General features: G+C 56.0%; 1 protein-coding gene across 1 annotated transcript; it reads left to right on the top strand.

The window, feature by feature from the left end:
* Positions 1–1388: 1388 nt before the first annotated feature.
* MMP14 (matrix metallopeptidase 14) lies at positions 1389–11795 on the top strand. The gene is made up of 10 exons (XM_055537087.1): positions 1389–1779; positions 5734–5882; positions 6146–6268; positions 6614–6921; positions 7457–7618; positions 7894–8054; positions 8445–8583; positions 8706–8856; positions 9302–9417; positions 9780–11795. The coding sequence occupies exons 1-10, from the start codon at positions 1675–1677 to the stop codon at positions 10112–10114; spliced, it is 1749 nt and encodes a 582-aa protein (XP_055393062.1). The 5' UTR covers positions 1389–1674; the 3' UTR covers positions 10115–11795.
* The last annotated feature ends 7111 nt before the right edge of the window (positions 11796–18906 follow it).

The raw sequence follows: 18906 nt of genomic DNA, 5'->3' as shown, positions 1-18906 counted from the left end.
TTGGGTGTTGCACGTTCTGCTAAAGAGTTGGATCCTGAGGTTTCTGTGGTTCTGACTGAATTCCAGAGGTTGGTTGGTCCAGATTTCCCGACTTCCATTTGTGTAGGGGAGCCCTGAGGTGCTCAGTGCCCCAACAGTCACTGTGTAACGGGCACCTAGTAGCCAGCATGTACTTCCATAAGTCCCTTAGCTGCACAGGCCCCAGGAAACCTTTCATTTTATTGGTCATGGCTCCCATGGATTTCTGAGAGAAAAAGGACAGTACAGAGTACTGGACTTTTCCATTTTCCTGCTGCAAAATGTGATAGTTCCTGGATCTCTAGGATTTATGGAACTTTCTACCTGAAATAATTTATGTCCAGCCTCCTTTATTCCTTCCCTTGTTTTCCCTCCCCTCTTCTCCACCCCCACCCCCCACTACCTCCTTCCTCTCTGGCTGACCAGTGCAATTCTTGGATCTTAGATTTTGCTGATGGTCGACTTTTCTGTCTCCCACACTTTTCCTGCTTCTGTTGTGTTGCTTTTCCAGATCTAGCCCTCAACCTCTTATCTGTCTCCCTTTCCCACTGCCTGCTCTGGCCGGCCCAGCCCCCTTCTCTGCATACCTCCATCTTTTGTTCTCAGAGTCTAGGCCGCCCTTGAAGGAGGAGGGTATGCTCTCTAAGGGACCGTCTCCTTTTCCAGTGTAGAGGTGGAACCCCCATAGTCCTGACTCCCAGCCCCTCTTTTCTGCAGTCTTACCAAACTTCATTTGTCTTTCCCCAGATGCCATGGCCTTGCACTCCTTTCCCGCTGTAGTTTAAGGGGCAATAGATCACAAAGGGCAATAATAAAGGGAGCACATGTGTCTTTCTACAAAGACAGGACCTCCAGATCCAATGTGGTGGGATTTGTCAGTGGGTAGTTGCATTTTGTTATTGTTGCATTTCCCCCCCCCCCACCCCCCGCGACCCCCTGCAGGGGAGGGACAGGTGGTTGTCAAGAATAAGGGACAAAAAATTCGATATGGTCAAGCCACAGGTCCCAGCAGACAAACCCCCAAACCAGGTCTCTTGAACATGGAAGACCCCACCACCACCATCCCAGACTGAGCTCCTTGTTTGCCCCACCACTGAGCCTAGCACTTCCCACGGAAGTGAGACAAATGCTGAAAGCAGAGGAATCAAGCCACCCAAAATATGCTTAGAAGGAAAAAGTGTCCCACATCCCGTCCCGAGTGCCCCCAAGCCCCCCGCTCTCGGCCTCAACCCCTGCAGATGGCAGCCTCCACCACAGAAAGGCAACTTAGGAGTGTTTTTTTTTTTTTTTTTTAACCCGACTTTTGGCTGTAATTGGATTCAGGCTGAAACAACCACGTCCGCACTGGGAAAGGAGGGCATAGGGGCGGGGGCGGAGGGAGGCTGTGGAAGGGAGGGACCAGAGAAGAGAGCAAGAGAGGGCTCGCAATCCAGTTCGCCGACTAAGCAGAAGAAAGATCAAAAAACGGGAAAGAGGGGACGAGCAAACAGGCGCCTTCAAGACCGATCCCCTCATCTCCACGTGGACAGCGCTCTGGGAATCCAAATTCAGTGCCTACGGAAGACAAAGGCGCCCGGAGGGAGTGGCGGCGCGACCCCAGGGCTTGGGCCCGGCCGCGGAGCCCGCTTGGCCCGGCTGCCCGGACAGTCGTGGACCATGTCTCCCGCCCCACGACCCGCCTGCAGTCTGCTGCTCCCCGTGCTCACGCTCGCCTCCGCGCTCGCCTCCCTCAGCTCTGCCCAGAGCAGCTTCAGCCCCGAAGTAAGTGAGCTCCTCCGGCCCTGTCCGGAGTCGCGCCCGGGGAGGCGAGCCCGGGGGTCTCCGAGAGAGCAGCCCCGGATCGGAGGGGCGAGCGCTCCGGATGCCGGCTCCTCCGGCCTGCAGGTTCCCCCTTCCTCTCCACTTCCTCTCCTTTCCGTCCTCATCTCCAAACTTTCAAGTCCATCGACTTTGCCTCCTCCAACCACCCCCCACCCCACTCACTGCGCGCTGCCGACTTTCTGTCCCGTTCCTTTCCTTGGAAGAGCCTTCCAGCCGGAGCCCCCTCCCGACCCCTCCCCAGCTCCCCTGGGCTCTAAGCTCAGTTCTGGAACGGGTCGGGAGCCTGATAAATATCTGGACTCTGCTCAGAGCCCGCGCTGTCCTGGTTTCTTGTCCTGTGCTAGTTTGTTGTTCCTTCAACTTTCCAGCTCGCAGGCGCTCGGCCGGCCGCGAGGCTCAGGGGATCGCGGCCCGGGCCCCCCACGCTGCGCCCTCCGCCGCCGCCTCCCGGGCGGTCCCGACCCTCTTCGGACACATCGGCTGCCAGGTGCGGTCGGGGGTGGACGGCGGAGCGGCCCCGGCCCCCAACCCACCCCCGCCTTCCCGAGAGGTCCCTCAGCGTCCCGGCCCGCAGCCTTGGCGTCGAGGGTCACGGCGCTGGCGCCCTGGCCCGCGTTTCCAGACACACAAAGCTCTCCTTGTGAGCTGGGGGCTCGACCCGGCCGCCGCCGCCTCGCCCCGCTCCCCCTTCGGCGCCTTTAGGCGTTTTGGTTAATTGCTTTTTTGTGTTAATTGCACGGAGACTTGGGGGCGTTGTTCGGGGAGCGGGGTGAGGGCCTGGTCCAGGGCGCCCGCACAGGTCTTCGCTGACTCGGTTGCCCCCCGCCTCTCCTCCCCGAAGCTGGCCCACCGGGCCCACCGGAAGCCGCGTGGGAGTTGTCTGAGGAAGTTTTTCCTCTCTCTTTTATTTTGGGGTGAAGGTGGGAGACGGATTTGATCAGTTTCTTATTTTGGGCCATCCCAACCCACTCAGCTCGGCCAGGGCCTGGGTGCGGTCGGGAGGGGCAGGGAAGGGCCCCTGAGCAGGGGGAGGGGATCTGGACTTGGCTTCCTCCCTCCTGGTCCCGGCCCTGGTCCCACCCCCGGAGGAAACCTCTCCAGAAAGAACACACTATGTCTGTCCTGAAGGGATCTGAGGCTGACAGAAGTGTGGCCCTCGGAAGGGGGGCGACCTGGGAGAGTGAAAATCTGCCCGGGCTAAGCCTGACTTGGTCCAGGAGGAGGCACACTGTTTCCAGGCCTGGAGTCTTCATCAGAGGCCTAAAGGGGAGGGCTCCTAACAAAAGGAGCCTGGGCATCTGGGGGTCTTCCCGCTGCCAACTTCACCAGCCCTGTCTTCATTCCCTCCCCTGCCCCACTAGGTCCCCTAGAGGAGGGGCGGCAGACCTGGCTCTGTTTTAAGTGGGTCATGGGCAGTTGCAATGCCAGATCCACCGTTTGCTTCTGAGCCATGGAGGGGTGGGAGGTAGAAGGAGGGGTGGGAGGTAGAAGGAGGGAGGAGCAGGCCCAGAGGCTGGGATCCAGGGGCCTGCAGAAGAGCCAGAGATCCCCCAAACTCCTTTCCAGGATGCTTAGGCCAGAGAAGTGGGCCCAGGAGTGGAAAGGGGTTCCTAGTCCTTGACTTCCCCCTAGGGGAATACCTTGCACCTCTCAATTTTCAAGACAAAGCCAGCCAACTGAGTTCTCTGATCCTACCAAGTTGCTCTCTCTCCGGGCCTATCTGGAGGGAGAGAGAGTTGGGGTGGCCCAGGCCTCAGGCCGCCGGCTCCCTTCTAGCACCTCCGGAGTCCTGCACCAGCTCCCGGATGGACAGCCCTCTCCTCCCCTTGGCCAATCTGGCACTTGGCCCTTCCCCCACTCGGCCGCAGACACAAGAGTCCTCTCTTCTGTGGTTCAGACCTCATAGTCTCCTCTGTGGTTCTTGCTTTGCTCAGAGCCTAGGCCTGGGAGGAGGAGAGGAATGGGGGGCACTTCCTTTCCAGGACTTGCGGCTCACTCGACTCCAGAAAGTCCCTTTCTTGACTAAGTCCCCACCTTTCTCGACTGGCTATGGATAGGGTGGAGGTTGGTGGGTGTGAATATTCAGACCTGTCTGCCTCCTTGAAAGACTCTTCACGATGAGGGATTTATCCCAGAGCTCCCGGATGTGGGTTCCCCCCACCTCTCTGCTGCCCTCCCTTCTGTCATCCTGACCTAGGAGCTTTGCCCCCCTGAGGGTTTCAGGGCCTGACCTCCGTCTTCCTGCCGGCTCCAACAGTGGTGGGCCATTCCCATCTTTTCTCGAAGTTGAAGCAGCTGCTCCCCTAACAGAGGGCATAAGCCCAGGGGTGTGACTACCCTACAGGTGAGGCCAGGGGCAGAGGGAGTTTCCTGCATACTTGGGCACAGGGCCACAGCAGGTCTCTTGCAGGCACTAGCTGTGGCATCAGTCAGCACAGGTCAGGGCAGGTTTAGAGCTCCCCAGAGAGCAGCCCGGGGATAAGAGCCTCCTGCTCTGCTCCCCAGAGGTTAAACTTTGCTCCCCCTCCCCCACCCCGAGGAGGGGCTCTCAGAGCGGGTGGTGCTGGGGTTGTTCTGGCCAGGCCTGTTGGCTGAGGAAAAGCTGGGTTGTTTACATCTTGATCCCTAACTCCCCGTCATCAGCCTTGGGGGATCACTTCCCAGAACCATGTTGCAATTCTTGCCCCTGCGGGCTCAGGTCCCGTCAGCTGCTCCTGAATCACCCCCAGCCCCAATGCAAGCGCACTGCTCCATCCCTAAGGCCTGGCCCTGGAGGCAAGGGCCACATGTAGAGCCATCCTAATGACCTGGAGTAGGGGATGCACCTCTGCTCCAAGTTCCCATCCCAGGAACCTGCAGCCCCTCACCCTGGACTCTTTCAAGAAGGCAAAGCTGGAGCAGGGACTAGAGTTAGGGTTAGGGTTAGAAGTATCTCCCCATCGAGGCTCTGAGCATGTTTATGTTCCATATATAACTTGACTCATTTTACTTTTCCAACCTTAAGCAAACACTCTGTTGTTCTTAGAATAAAGGCTGACTTTTTCCTCAACAGGGTTTTGCAGTGTGTGTACCTTTCAATCAAACACCAAAAATATAACGTTGTGTTAAGGCAATATGCCACCCTTTATATTATGAACAATTCAAACCATGCCTGAAATAAACTACAGTCACCAAAATACTAAATAAAATACTAACCCTAATGCTAACCACCACCTCAATCTCCCACTCCCTCTTTTGAGAACCTTAAATGGGATATTAGGTCCCAAGTCCTCAGTCTCATGCTACCTGGGTAGAGACAGTGGCAGGATCCTGGCTGTTTGTCTAGTCACATCCCCACCGCCTCCAAAGACCCCAGCTTCCTCTGTCAGCAGTCAGCCTGAGCCCTAGCTTCTTTTCTGCCCTCTTTCCAAAAAGATCTCAGAGCTGTGTATATCCTGGAGGGATGCCTGTCCCAGGAGAACCTCGTGCCAGGCCTCAAAGTGGAGCCCCCTCAAGCCTCTCCCTTCTCCATCTACCATGGGACATACCCCAGCCTCAGGTAGAACATGCAGTATTTACAAGAACACTGACACAGAGGAGGAAAGACCTGGAAGGGATCTCGGCTCTTAGAAGACATCCTAGAACTCAATTAAACCACCAGGGCTCCCATCAAAAGAGTTACAGCCAAAGCGTGGAGCTGTGGCTCCCCACCCCTCCAAGAGGATCAGCCATACTAGGACCTGGGCCAGAGTTTGGGTCCAGCCTGGGAGTTCTTCCAGACCCACTGCCAGAGCCAGGCTGGGAGCTCATGGCTCTTTCCACGCCAAGCCAGGCGTGTGTTCCAGGTGCCGTGAGAGGCAGGGGCTCCCCTTGGGCCAGGTGGGGATGCTCCAAGCCACACCCCTTTCCCCACAGGCCTGGCTGCAGCAGTATGGCTACCTGCCCCCTGGAGACCTGCGGACCCACACACAGCGCTCACCCCAGTCCCTCTCAGCTGCCATCGCTGCCATGCAGAGGTTCTATGGTCTGCGAGTGACAGGCAAGGCTGATGCAGACACCATGAAGTAAGTGCTAGAACCTGGCAGGAATTCTGCCCAGCACCCACCCACATGACACAGCAGAGAGGTTGCCACCTAAATGCCTAACCCTACCCCTGTACCTCATCCCCACAAGATGATCCTGACCCTCTCCTGTTCACCCGAACCTCATGATCTTAACTCTTCCCCACACGGACCCTGGGGCCAGACATTCCCCCCTCCTCTGAAGACCGATGTTGTTCTTTCATGTACTCTCCTGACCACAATCCCCACACCCCAAACCACCCCAGGGCCATGAGGCGCCCCCGCTGTGGTGTTCCAGACAAGTTTGGGGCTGAAATCAAGGCCAATGTTCGAAGGAAGCGCTATGCCATCCAGGGACTCAAATGGCAGCATAACGAGATCACTTTCTGGTGAGTCCAACAGGCAAGCGGCCTTTCTCACATCACGTTACCCTTCCCTATCAGAGATGCTTAGAGACTCAGAGGCCCCCTTCCGTACTCACCCCTGTTCCTGCAAAGCATCCCTGGGAGTAGGGAGGAAAATGGCTCCCATCCTGGAGAGAGGTGCAGTCCCTGGAGGGTATATTCCAGGGCCAGAAGGCCCTCGGTTCTTGGGGCAGAGGCATCGTGAGACGGCAGGAAGCGCCGGGTCAGACAAAGATGGCTGGGCGGCTCAGTCAGACCTGGGAGAGTACAGGGAAGGAGAGTTTTGCCCCTAACACACTCCCATCCTCTCCCCACGTGGCTGGACCTCAGCATCCAGAACTACACCCCCAAGGTGGGCGAGTATGCCACATTCGAGGCCATCCGGAAGGCATTCCGAGTGTGGGAGAGTGCCACGCCACTGCGCTTCCGAGAGGTACCCTATGCCTACATCCGTGAGGGCCACGAGAAGCAGGCCGACATCATGATCTTCTTTGCTGAGGGCTTCCACGGTGACAGCACGCCTTTCGATGGCGAGGGCGGCTTCCTGGCCCATGCCTACTTCCCAGGCCCCAACATTGGAGGGGACACCCACTTTGACTCTGCCGAGCCCTGGACTGTCCGGAATGAGGATCTAAATGGTGAGCGAGGTAGCCCTGGGTCTCTTATCCCTCGGAGAGTCAAGAGTCGTTGCATGCGGGTTCTCTGGCCTCCCCAAACCTCAGACACCCCCCCCCACCTCAAATCACAGGGCTTGTTGGGAACCACAAAGATCTCCTGGTCTGACTTCCAAGGAAGGCAGGAATCCTGTTTTGACCTATTTACATCTGGTCCCTTCTCTCACCCAATAATTAAAGACTTTGAAGCATCTGCATCAGCCACTTTTCCAGGCAAATGTCGTGTCTGGCTCCTGGGAGAAACTGAGGCCCAGATAGGACCTCAGCTTCTCTTAACACAACCCTCGCTGGAACTGGGATCTGGCCAGTCTGTCCTCTACCCAGAAGAGTTGCTGACTGGCTTTGTGCCTCATTTGCCAGACATGAGGCTGGAAATCAGGGATTGGTCACTTCGGGTAGAAAATTTGGCAGGCAGGCTTCACTGTGAAACTTCTGATGGGGAAGCACAAGTCTGAGGGGAGGGACCCGGCTGCCATCATAACCAGCCCCATCCCTCCAGGGAATGACATCTTTCTGGTGGCTGTGCACGAGCTGGGCCATGCCCTGGGCCTTGAGCATTCCAACGATCCCTCGGCCATCATGGCACCCTTTTACCAGTGGATGGACACAGAGAACTTTGTGCTGCCTGATGACGACCGCCGGGGCATCCAGCAACTTTATGGTAACTAACCTATGCCCACATCTGCTCCTTTCTTTCTGTTGCTTGTCTCCTCCAGCTCTCTCTGGCCTGGGCATTTCCCCCTCCCTCATGCCCTACAGTCTTCTCGTTCCCCCACCCCCACCCCATGACTCCACCTCCATCGCCCCCACTTTGGACCCCACCCTTTCTGTCCTTTCCCAGCTGATTGCTTCAGTCTCCCCCCAGGGTGTTTTCTGCCCATGAGTCTGTCCTTTCCTCCTTCTCTGCCAAAGTCTGAAGTGCCCCTCATGTTCCAGGGAGTAAGTCAGGATCCCCGACTAAGATGCCCCCTCAACCCAGGACCACCTCCAGGCCTTCCGTCCCCGATAAGCCCAAAAATCCCACCTATGGGCCCAACATCTGTGACGGGAACTTTGACACCGTGGCCATGCTTCGAGGGGAGATGTTTGTCTTCAAGGTAAGAGGAAGAAGTGGGCTGGTGTGGGGGACAAAAGGGCTCTGGTGTGGGGGACAAAAGGGTGGCAGGGTGGACACAGAAGCAGGAGGACCAAACATGGTGAAAGTGAAGTCGCTTAGTCGTGTCCGACTCTTTGTGACCCTGTGGACTGTAGCCCACCAGGCTCCTCCATCCTTGGGATTTTCCAGGCAAGAATACTGGAGTGGGTTGCCATTGCCTTCTCCAGGAGATCTTCCCAACCCAGGGTTTGAACCCGGGTCTCCCGCATTGTAGGCAGACGCTTTACCGTCTGAGCCACCAGGGAAGTCAACCTATAAAACTGAGGCAGTGGGGGAGCTTTGGGGACTGAGCTGGAGGACAAAGCTAAAGACTGAATGAACTGCCTCCCAGGAGCGTTGGTTCTGGCGTGTGAGGAAAAACCAGGTGATGGATGGATACCCCATGCCCATCGGCCAGTTCTGGCGGGGCCTGCCTGCATCCATCAACACTGCCTATGAGAGGAAGGATGGCAAGTTTGTCTTCTTCAAAGGTAACCAGACATTCTGCCGTAGTCTTTGGGTGTGGGCGGGGCTCCCTGGAGGAGCATGTTCCACTTGGCTCCTCCAAAGACCCCAGGTGGAATGAGATCCTGCCCTCCCCTCCCCGCCCCAGGAGACAAGCACTGGGTGTTTGACGAAGCTTCCCTGGAGCCTGGCTACCCCAAGCACATTAAGGAGCTGGGCCGAGGACTGCCTACTGACAGGATTGATGCTGCTCTCTTCTGGATGCCCAATGGAAAGACCTATTTCTTCCGAGGAAACAAGTAAGACTTCGCCTTCCTCCACACACCACCCACCAGATTCCCTCAATTCTAGTGGAAGACCCACTTGCCCCCCGAGATGTCTCCCTGAAGAAGGCACTGGCTGAGCCTCTGCTGTTGCCTAGCAACAGGCAGCCTCCATTGGGTGCTGAGTGACTGGGATATGACCCGGTCACCATCATTTTAGACCTGGTCATTTGACGCCTCCTGCCCCCAACACCATGCCTCCGCCCCAGCTGCCAGGCACTGTCATTAAGGGCTGCTGGTGGCTCCTTGCAGCTTGGGCCCTCCCTTCCACCCCCAGCTTCCGCTGCTTTCAGCTGCAGGCCCTCATTAGTCAAAACCCCTGTCCCCCACCCTTTGCTCACTGGTGAATTCAGTCCCAGGTCACTCCCCTTGGAGGATGTGCCCAGTGTCAAGCCGCTTCCTTTCCCCGCCTCTCCCCTAGGTACTACCGTTTCAACGAGGAGCTCAGGATAGTGGAAAGCGAATACCCCAAAAACATCAAGGTCTGGGAAGGAATCCCTGAGTCTCCCAGAGGGTCATTCATGGGCAGCGACGAAGGTGAGAGGGGCACGGGAGGTATCGGTGAAGGGAGGACAGGAACAGGGAGTTAAGGAAGAGCGGGACGAAAGACCGAGAGTGTCGGGTAGAAAATGGATGATGCTGAGAACCAGGGAGCCCTGTGCCAGGCCCTAAGTGCTTTCTGCGCTTCAGACTCTTCAATCTGCCCCACTCTCTCAGCCTGGTGCTATAGTTACCCGGCTTCACAGCTGAGGAGACGGGCACTCAGAAAGATGAGGAGATGAACTCAGCGAGCTTGCACACTTAACAGTTTTCTTCCGCTCTGCTTCTCTCTTTGGCTCTTCTCCGGACACCACGTCTACCTCGTGGCTTCTGTGCCACCCTCTTGCTGAACCCTGCAGTCTTCACTTACTTCTACAAGGGGAACAAGTACTGGAAATTCAACAACCAGAAGCTGAAGGTTGAGCCGGGCTACCCCAAGTCAGCCCTGCGGGACTGGATGGGCTGCCCATCATCGGGGGGCCAGCCGGATGAGGGGACTGAGGAGGAGACGGAGGTGATCATCATTGAGGTGGACGAGGAAGGCAGCGGGGCAGTGAGCGCGGCCGCCGTGGTGCTCCCTGTGCTGCTGCTGCTCCTGGTGCTGGCGGTGGGCCTCGCCGTCTTCTTCTTCAGACGTCACGGGACCCCCAAGCGACTGCTCTATTGCCAGCGCTCCCTGCTGGACAAGGTCTGACCCCCACTGCCGCCCGCCCACTCCTACCACGAGGACTTTGCCTCTGAAGGCCAGTGGCAGCAGGTGGTGGTGGGTGGGCTGCTCCCGCCCGGCCCCGGCCCCATCCCCAGCCCTCCCCCTGTCCCTTTTTCTCTGTCCCATGACTGGCCTCTCCCACCTTCCACGCTGGCATTGCTTCTTCCCTAGATGGGTCCCCCCAGGGGCTGAGCAGGGGCCGCCCTCCCAGCTCCTGCCCCTCAGGGGCCCCCATGGCTTGGTGTGTGTTCAGCCCCATCTGAATGTCTGGGCTCTGCACTTGAAGGCAGGACCCTCAGACCTCGCTGGTAAAGGTCACATGGGGTCATCTGCTCCTTTTCCATTCCCTGATATACCTTTAACCTCTGAACTCTGACCTCAAGAGGCTCTGGGCACTTCAGCCCCGCAATCCCCTAGGTGTACCCAGTTGGCAGCCTCCCACCACTCTCTCTGGCTAAAAGAAATCTAATCCTATTGTGGTGGGAGGAGACCCTGAGTGAGAGAGTGTGGGTTACACAGCCACCCTAAGACCTTGGGAGGAAAGCTAAGCAAGGGCCAGTCCTCTCCTCAAACATCTGCCTCTGCCCCACCGGCCCCTAGAACTTCCACAGAAGGAGCCTGAGCCATTAGGACTAAACTGGGGCTGCATAAACCCTTGACAGCCCTACCCTCCCAAACCTTAGCCTCGGATGGGGATGTCAAGGTTGGAAGAGCTTAGACTAGGGGTGCAGCCACCAGGGTGGGGCCCACGAGCCCCAGGGGGTAAGCCTGGGGGCCACAGAGAAAGAACCTCGCTCATAATGCAGGCAGCTGAGGTAGGAACCCAGGGGCAGAGTAGTCAGAGGGGACAGGGCAGGACCAAAAGGCGAACCAGGGAGGCACAACAGGAGTGGATGGCTGAGGGCCAGGCAGGGCCGCCACAGGGTGGGCTGTGGTACCCGGGAGAGGGCACTTTTCATTGGCGCTCTCAGGAAGGGCTCGAGAGAGGCACACCTGCTCCTGTTTGGGTGCCCTGGCTTCAATCAGACAGCGTGGAGGGCAAGGCAGGCAGCCAGAGAAAGGGGCAGAGAGGGTGCCCGTCAGGGATCGGCGACTCGGGACTTTTATGAGAGCAGCCACCTCGTTAGGGAGCCGAGGATCAGCCTGCCTCAGCCATCTTCTGCAAAGGGGCACCTGCCTGGGCATCTCCATCAGGTTAGCCCCTCGCTTCCCAATGCCCCCCGCCACTCGGCCCTTCCTACAGGTGCCCTGCCCCCACTCCCACCCAGCCCACCTGTTTGAAGTCTCCTTCGGCCACCGAGGGTGGTCATGGTACCAGAGACTCGGGAGCATGAGAGGCCCTGTGGGGCAGTGAGAGGAAAGGGATGTCAGGGGTAGGGGGGCAGGGGGGTGGGAGAAATGGGGTGAACGGTGCTGGCAGTTCGGCTAAAGTTGTCTTGTTTGGGGTTTTTGTTTTGTTTAATGTATATTTTTATTATAATTATTATATATGAATTCCCTTCAAATCGTTCCTTTTTGTTAACAAGGGGCATGGGGTGGGGTGGGGGTGGGGGGCAGAGGCATCCGACCCCAGGAACCTGCAGGGCGGGGCTGGGTCATTGCCCTCTAAGGACATTTTTGACCTTGTTCAACCTTTCCACGAAGAATAAACAGTGTTTCACATTCTTTGTGTGGCTGCAGTTTGTGTGCCTGGGATGTGGCTGCGAGGGGAATGGAAAGCAGGGGGGGCCCTGCAGTGTTTTCCGTGAGGCGGGGTTTTGGTATTTTTCATAAAGGAATATGTTTATTCTCAGTGGACGAAAGGGATGCAAGGTCCAGAGCCGGGGGGGAGGCAGGCATGCTTTTGGGGGGCAGGGGAGTGGTCCACAGAGGCCAGCTAAAGCTACTGTACCCCAACGTGGCCTCTGAGGCCCAGGACTACAAAGGCAAGAGGAAGTGGCCAAGCTGAGGCTACTCGGAAAATCTTCCTAAATTGCGTTACCCTGTCGTGTGACCCAGCCGCAGACCCTCTGTTTCCTCAGGCCTCGTGCTGGCTGCTGGGGGATCCCCCGTCACAGTCAGCCTAAGGCTCGGGGGCAGGCCCTTCTCCCCAGCCCTCAGGACCTCAGCCTCTACCAGGCCCGAGGCTCCCCTGCAGGGGCAGAAGAGACAAGAAGGGAGAAGGTTACCGCATGGCCAGTTAGGAGCAGCCTATCTGGCCAAATGAGAATCTCACCCCAGTTGCCCAGGAGAGGCAGGATGGTCAGATAGGAACGGCAGAATGACAAGGCTTTGTTTCCTCTTTCCCTAGAAACTGATGCCCTAGACAGGGTTCCCAGGCTGTTGACCCACCCTTCCACCAAAGCAGCCTGGAGGGAAGAATCAGCTGCTGAGTCAGCTCAGCTGAAGGGGAGCAGCGCTCATTCTTCCCTCCTTCCCTTCCTGCCTCAGCCCGGCCCTCCCCGGGCTCCAGCCCAGGCCCCCTCCACGGCCTGCCTCCAAGAGCCCGGGCCCCACCTAGGCCAGGCGTTCTATCCAGCTGCTATTCAGGGCTGGCGGGTGTGATTGCTTTGGCAGAAGGGGTACCCCACCTTCCTGCCAGCCAGGAACCCTGACCCTATGCCTGGCCTCCTGCACCTCTCCTGCCAACAGCTGTTTGGCACGGCCTGTGCATCTCTGTGGAGTTGGATACCACCTCCCCGCCACCCTCACCAGAGGGGATGGGGACCCTGAGAAGTCAGGGGCGTCTGGGGGCAGTGGGGCCCATGCGTGTGGCAAGGAGCTCAAAGATGAGCTCATGGCCCCTTTGTGTTTTTGTGGCTCACATCTGGAGGCAATTACAGATGTTATCCAGTGGGAGTTCTGCAAAACACAGCTGGAGCCAGCAGAGGAGCACGGGGAGTGGGGGACTGCCAGAGGGAAGAGCGGGGGGAGCCTGGGGCTCCCGTGGCTGGACTGTGGTTTCCCCATCACGAGGAAATTGTTTGGCCCTGATTCTGGAATCACAAGATGCTCTCTGAAGCCAAGGGGGAGAGATGGAATGGAGGACCAGAGACAAAGGGGGAAGAGGTGGAAGAGGCTTCGCAAGAGGGAGAATTGCAGGGTGGAGGCCGCAAGTCCCGTGCTTCTGACGTGCCTTGGGTCTGAGGGATCCAGCCCAGTGAGGCAGCTGGGGGACCCCACCCGGCCCCAGCTGAGTGAACCATCAGGTCAGGCTGGTGAGGGGAGACCAGAGGCCCCGTGGCTCCCGAGAGACCTGCAAACACTGCATTCACTGGCCCTACCCTGCTTTGTCCATTGGGCCTGACCCAGTTTCTATGGTTCCAAGTTCCTTTATTCGAAAGCAGCACATGTGAGTTAGAGCAGCCAGGAGGGAGCCAAGGGGAATCTGCAAGGAGGTTTGGGCAAAACCCAGGGAAACGGGCTCTCGGGAGACTGGACTGGGGGCAAACACAGAACACAGGCTATATACTCTGCCCACCACAGCACCCCACACATTTCCGGGGGAGCCACGGACACCCCTGGCATTGCCTCCCTCCTGGGGGTTCCTGCTACCATCTGGGCCTATGCCTCCAAGGCTGCCAGCCAGGCAGGCGCTGGGTCCATGGGATGGAAAAGAGAGGGGAAGCCCTAAGCGGAGCTGAGCTCTCTAGAGGAGAGGGGACTGAGCAGAGTGACCCCCACACACAATCTGGCAGCTGTGCTGGTCCTTCCCCGTCCTTCTCCGCCAGCCCTCATCTCCCCACAGTCTGAAGGACTTCCCAGTCCTCTCTCTACTTTGCACCCCCACTTCCTTTTCCAGCTAAAGGGAGGTGGTGGGAAACTAATACTTGCTGAGGTCCTCACACAACACTCAAGGACACAGGCACTGACATTGCCCCCATTTTACAGATGTGGAAACTGAGGCCCAGATAAGATTTGCTCAAGCTCCCAGCTTGGTAGTCCAAAATTAAAACCCAGTCCTGTCTGACTTTTTTTCCTATACAAGCAGATTCTGACCATGTCTCTTTGGTGTCCCTTCCAGTGTGAATCCCCACATAGCTGGGCATGGGCATGGCAGTGTGCGTTCTGTGGAATCTGTCAGCATATGTGTGCTTGTCTGCTGTGCTATGTCACAGGAGCACAGGGGAGAAGGGCTGTTCCTCAGGAATCTGCTTGGCCAGGAGTCATCTTCCTGCTTAGGGGCAAGAACAGGTATTCTGACGGAATGGAAGAGGCATAGCATTGAGAAGCCAGAAGAACTGAATGGGACAAAGGCAGCAGCTAGGGGAGGGATGTGTGTGTGTACTAAGTCACTTCAGTCTTGTCTGACTCACTGTGACCCCATGAACTGCAGCCCTCCTCGGTCCATGGGATTCTTTATGTAAGAATACTGGAGCAGGTTGCCATTTCCTCCTCCAGGGAATCTATCTGACCCAGAGATAGATCGAACCTACATTTCCCGAAGCTCCTGTGCTGCAGGTGGGGGAGGGATGAGGGAGGTCAGAGTCTGAGGCAGGAGCCTAGGGGAGGAGGAGGCCTTCAGGGTGGTTCCCATACCCTGAGGCTCCAGGGAAACCCCAGGTGAGGTTGCTCCATTGTTCCGTGGTCCCCATACCCCCACTAACCCACCCCACAAGTCTCTGCTTGCCTCCCTCAAACAGTCTTGGGAAACTGGGGAGACCCAGAGGCAGCCTTCTTCGAGGAGGCTGAGCAGCCAGGGCTTGGAAAGGAGGCAGGCCTGACTGGCCAGAAGCCACCTTCCAAATGAGCTCACACACATATTTTCCACCCTGGCCCAGGGCCGTGGCTGGGTGCCTTCCAGGCCAGCCTTCCCCAGCCAGGCCCAGCCCCCTCTGTCCTCCCCTATCCCTCACCAGACCTGGACCCTGCGGTTCCACAACAGTACTGGGCACCCCAGGCCCGGGGCTGTCACCACACCCCAAGGGAGCAGATTTTCTGCCTCCAGACTAAGGCCAGGTCTCCCCAGATTCCCTAACTCCAATGGGACTTTGTGGCTTAGGGAGGAAAAGACCAGTTTCCTGCTCCCAAAGACTCACACCTGGATAGGCATGAGGATAGTCTGGAGGGGCCGTAGAGGGGAAAGAAGAGGTGACCACACTGTAGTGACTTGAAGGAACCACGTCCTTAGCCTCAAGTAGCTCACTGACTCAGGGACTGGGCCAGATCTGGAAGCTGCCTCACCATGGATCACTTCCTGCACCCTCACTTGATTTCCCGCTAGGGCCACTTCCCTGCTCTGGGGCAGGATGGGGTCTGGGCAGCGCAAGGCCAGGCTGACCACAAAGCAGGGGAAGGACGGGGGCCTCAGAAGAGCCCAGCAGATTCACACACACGCGACAGGCTCCAGCTCATTTCGATCCAGCCTGTGGTCAAAGACGTCACCCTGCGCCCAGCTTCCAGAGACATGTAGCCCCAGGCCAGCAAGCAAGATCAGGCCAGCAAGCAAGATCAATGCCTCAAAACACTCTCCTGGGCTGCTCAGTGCCTGGCTCTGTGCTAGGAGCGTGGCTGCCCTGACCCAATACTCTGGGTCCCACAATGTCTTCCTGAGGTTCCATGAGTTTGTATATTCAGACACAGCAGATATTTCATCCCATTTTGGATTCCAAGAATATGGGCACTGCAGGTAGATCATACAGCCAGCCATTGCCCTTTCTGTGGAGGAATGACCAAGATTCGTTAATACCACTGATCCCATCACAGCCACCGGACAAACCTTCTGTTCTCACTTCCTTAGAGAAGAGTAGGATGGTGCTAGGTACACAAGAGCCCCTCTTGATAAAAGTTTGCTGACTTGAATTGCCAGTGAGAGCTGTGATGTACATACATAAACAGCTGTAGTTACAGACTTCCCTGGTGGTCCCAAGGCTAAGACTACTACGTGGTCCCAGTACAGGGGCCAAGGTTTGATCCCTGGTCAGTGAACTATACCCTGCATGCCACAACTCAAGATCCCATGTGCCGAAACAAAGATCCAGCACAGTCAAATAAATAAATATTGTATATGTGTGGCTGAGTCCCTTTGCTGTGCCCTTGAAACTATCACAACACTGTTAACTGGCTCTACCCCAATACAAAATGGCTTCCCAGGGCAAACAATCTGTCTGCAATGCAGGAGACCCAGGTTTGATCCCCGAGTCAGGAAGATTCCCTGGAAAAGGGAATGGCAACCCACTTCAGCATTCTTGCCTGGAGAATTCTATGGACAGAGGAGCCTGATGGGCTACAGTCCATAGGGTTGCAGAGTTGGACAAGACTGAGCAACTAATGTGCGCATGCAATACAAAATAAAAAGTTTTCAATAAATATTTTTTAAAAAACAGCTGTAGTTGTGAATACATAAGTATTCTATACATGTGCAAGAAGTATGTGACATAGTAAATATATAGGTTACAAAACCTATATGAGCTATATGCACTTACGTTTATTACACTTTTAGAAATTTTACTGTATATTTCACCTCAATCTTTAAAAGGTTCAAAAAAGAAAGAAACTGTATTGAGGGAAGAGATTCATATCTCCAGAACAGCTGCTCTGTCCCTACAAACCTCCTCATGTGCCAACCCTACCCACTGCTGTGCTTAGTCACTCAGTTGTGTCCGACTCTTTGCAACTCATAGACTGCAGCCGGCCAGGCTCTTCTGTCCATAGGCAAGAACACTGCAGTGGGTTGCCATGCCCTCCTGCAGGGGATCTTCCCAATCCAGGGATCGAACCCAGGTCCTCCCGCATTGCAGGCAGATTCTTTACCATCTGAGCCACCAGGGAAGCCCTAACCCCACAGCCTGCCCTTAATCGGAGGATGATTGGTATTGGGTTGTGTCAGCCCAGCTCTTCTGGAAATACCAATCCTCTAGGCTGCACACTCAGGACAGCCGGCACCAGGACCCTGGAGCACCGGCAGGAAGGTCGCTCTTCCCTTCATCCCTCTAAGCTTCATCCCAGGTGTCCTCAGAGTGTCTTCTCCACTCTACTGACCTGTGCGCCAGAGGTCCTCCCAATTACCTCACGCCTGCACAAAACTGCCCATAAATTCTGGAGGGAAGAAAGCTGGAGAAGGGGACCAGAGGATCCCACACCATCCTCTCAGGCTAGGAGCAGCCCAAACTGCAGCAGAGACCGGCTAGGCAAGGTTTGCAGGGTGGTAGCGCCCCCTCGTGCCAGGTGTTGGCACTGCAAACCAAGCCCGGAGAACTGAGAGGCGGAGGCAAAGCCTGCCACGCTCAGGGCCAAGGATACCGCCGGCCTGTCCCTTCCCCCTTCGCACTTTTCACACTTCCACCCAGGCCACCTGTACTTAAACGGGTGGGACTATGGGCGCGACAGGATGACAAGCCTTAGTCTTCCAGCTGCAGAGAGGAAAAAGTCAAGAGCTTCCGTCGTCTGTCCCTTTATGGGGGTTGGTGAACAGCCCTGGAATAACTCCAGGAAGGAAGAGGGGAGGAGAGGGGTTGCAGGAGAAGGGTTCTGATAGAGAAAGTAAGGGGGTACTGGAGTCCTGGCCTCTGAGTTGCCACACTGCCCTCCTGTGGACGCCGCAGGCACTGACCCCTCCAGGATGCCTGGACCCTGGCCTCTTCAGGTCAGCGGCAGGTGGAGCTGCACTCCTGGATCTCAGGATGCTAGGGCAGAACCGCCTATGGCCAAGGCAGGCAGGCCTCTGCGACTCCTGTAAGAGTGGGACATTTCTGTGCCACTTCTCTGAGGCTTTTAGAGGTCATGCCCAAGCCTTCTAGGGGGGTTTCTGACCTGCACCCATCCTTCCAAAGTCATCCACACTCTGGGGCCAGGACTCCTTTACTTCCTGTCTTACATTGATAAAAGTCTTAAATTTTGTAGTTCAAAAAAATGCCTGGAGGTATATTGTGAATATCACTCTATTCTTGTCTGTTTATGCTAAAAATTTTCATTTGTTAAATATAAGCATTTAAAATACACCAAATATTTTCAAAACAATCTTAGTTTTTAAATTTTTCAATATGCTACAGGCAGTCTAAATGGACATGATTGAGGTTTCTCTCAAACCTCCAAGGGTGTCCCCAACCCTGCATCTCATTCTTTCCAAAGCACAAGGAAACTTACTCCTGACACCATATGGTAGAGTCTTTAATCCCTACTCCCTTCCAACACAGAGGTTTCCCCATCTTGAAAAGCTCTCCTGGATTCTGCTGCGGTCTTGAATGATTTTTCTCATTTTCCCCTTTTCTCTCAAGCCAAAGTTTTCCAAAAGCTATCTGCATTCCTTCCCCAGTCATTTCTTTCTTTTCTTCTTTAATTTTTTGGCTGTGTGGCATGTGACATCTTAGTGGCTCGTGAGATCTTAGTCCCCCGAACCAGGATCAAACCTACACCCCCTGCATTGGAAGCATTGAGTCTTAACCACTGGACCACCAGGGAAGTCCCCCTTGTCATTTCTTTTTAATCCAACCTCTGCATCTGCATCCCAATCAGGAATATACTGAAACTTCTCCCGAAAAGGCCCTCATGATGACCCCTTTCTTCTAACCCCAAGCCTATTCTCTGCTTTCATTTCTTCGGCCTTGTATCAGCTTTGGACTTGCTTCAGGAAGCTCCAATGCCCCTGTCTTCTGAGAAGTTCTGCCATCCTATAGTCCATGAATCACACTGTTGTCAAGGAGTCCTGAAAGCCCAGGACTTGTGTCCCTCTGCCTCAACCCTACCTGCGCCCTCAGCTTCTGTACTTTGCTCAGGGACTGTCTTTATTTGTTCTGTTAATTCTAGTTTCTGCCCTTCAGACTGTACAGAATAAACAAATTCTTGTTCCACGCTACAGC

This window comes from Bubalus kerabau, chromosome 10 (assembly GCF_029407905.1).
Source record: "Bubalus kerabau isolate K-KA32 ecotype Philippines breed swamp buffalo chromosome 10, PCC_UOA_SB_1v2, whole genome shotgun sequence".
NCBI lineage: Eukaryota > Metazoa > Chordata > Mammalia > Artiodactyla > Bovidae > Bubalus > Bubalus kerabau.
The sequence above is the reverse complement of the archived record's forward strand: the minus strand, read 5'-3'. Positions and strand labels throughout refer to the sequence as shown.

Coding starts and splice junctions, on each gene's coding strand:
- MMP14 (XM_055537087.1), top strand. CDS start 1,675: ATGTCTCCCGCCCCACGACCCGCCTGCAGTCTGCTGCTCCCCGTGCTC. Junction 6,269..6,613: donor CATAACGAGATCACTTTCTG/GTGAGTCCAACA, acceptor GCTGGACCTCAG/CATCCAGAACTACACCCCCA. Junction 9,418..9,779: donor ATTCATGGGCAGCGACGAAG/GTGAGAGGGGCA, acceptor TGAACCCTGCAG/TCTTCACTTACTTCTACAAG.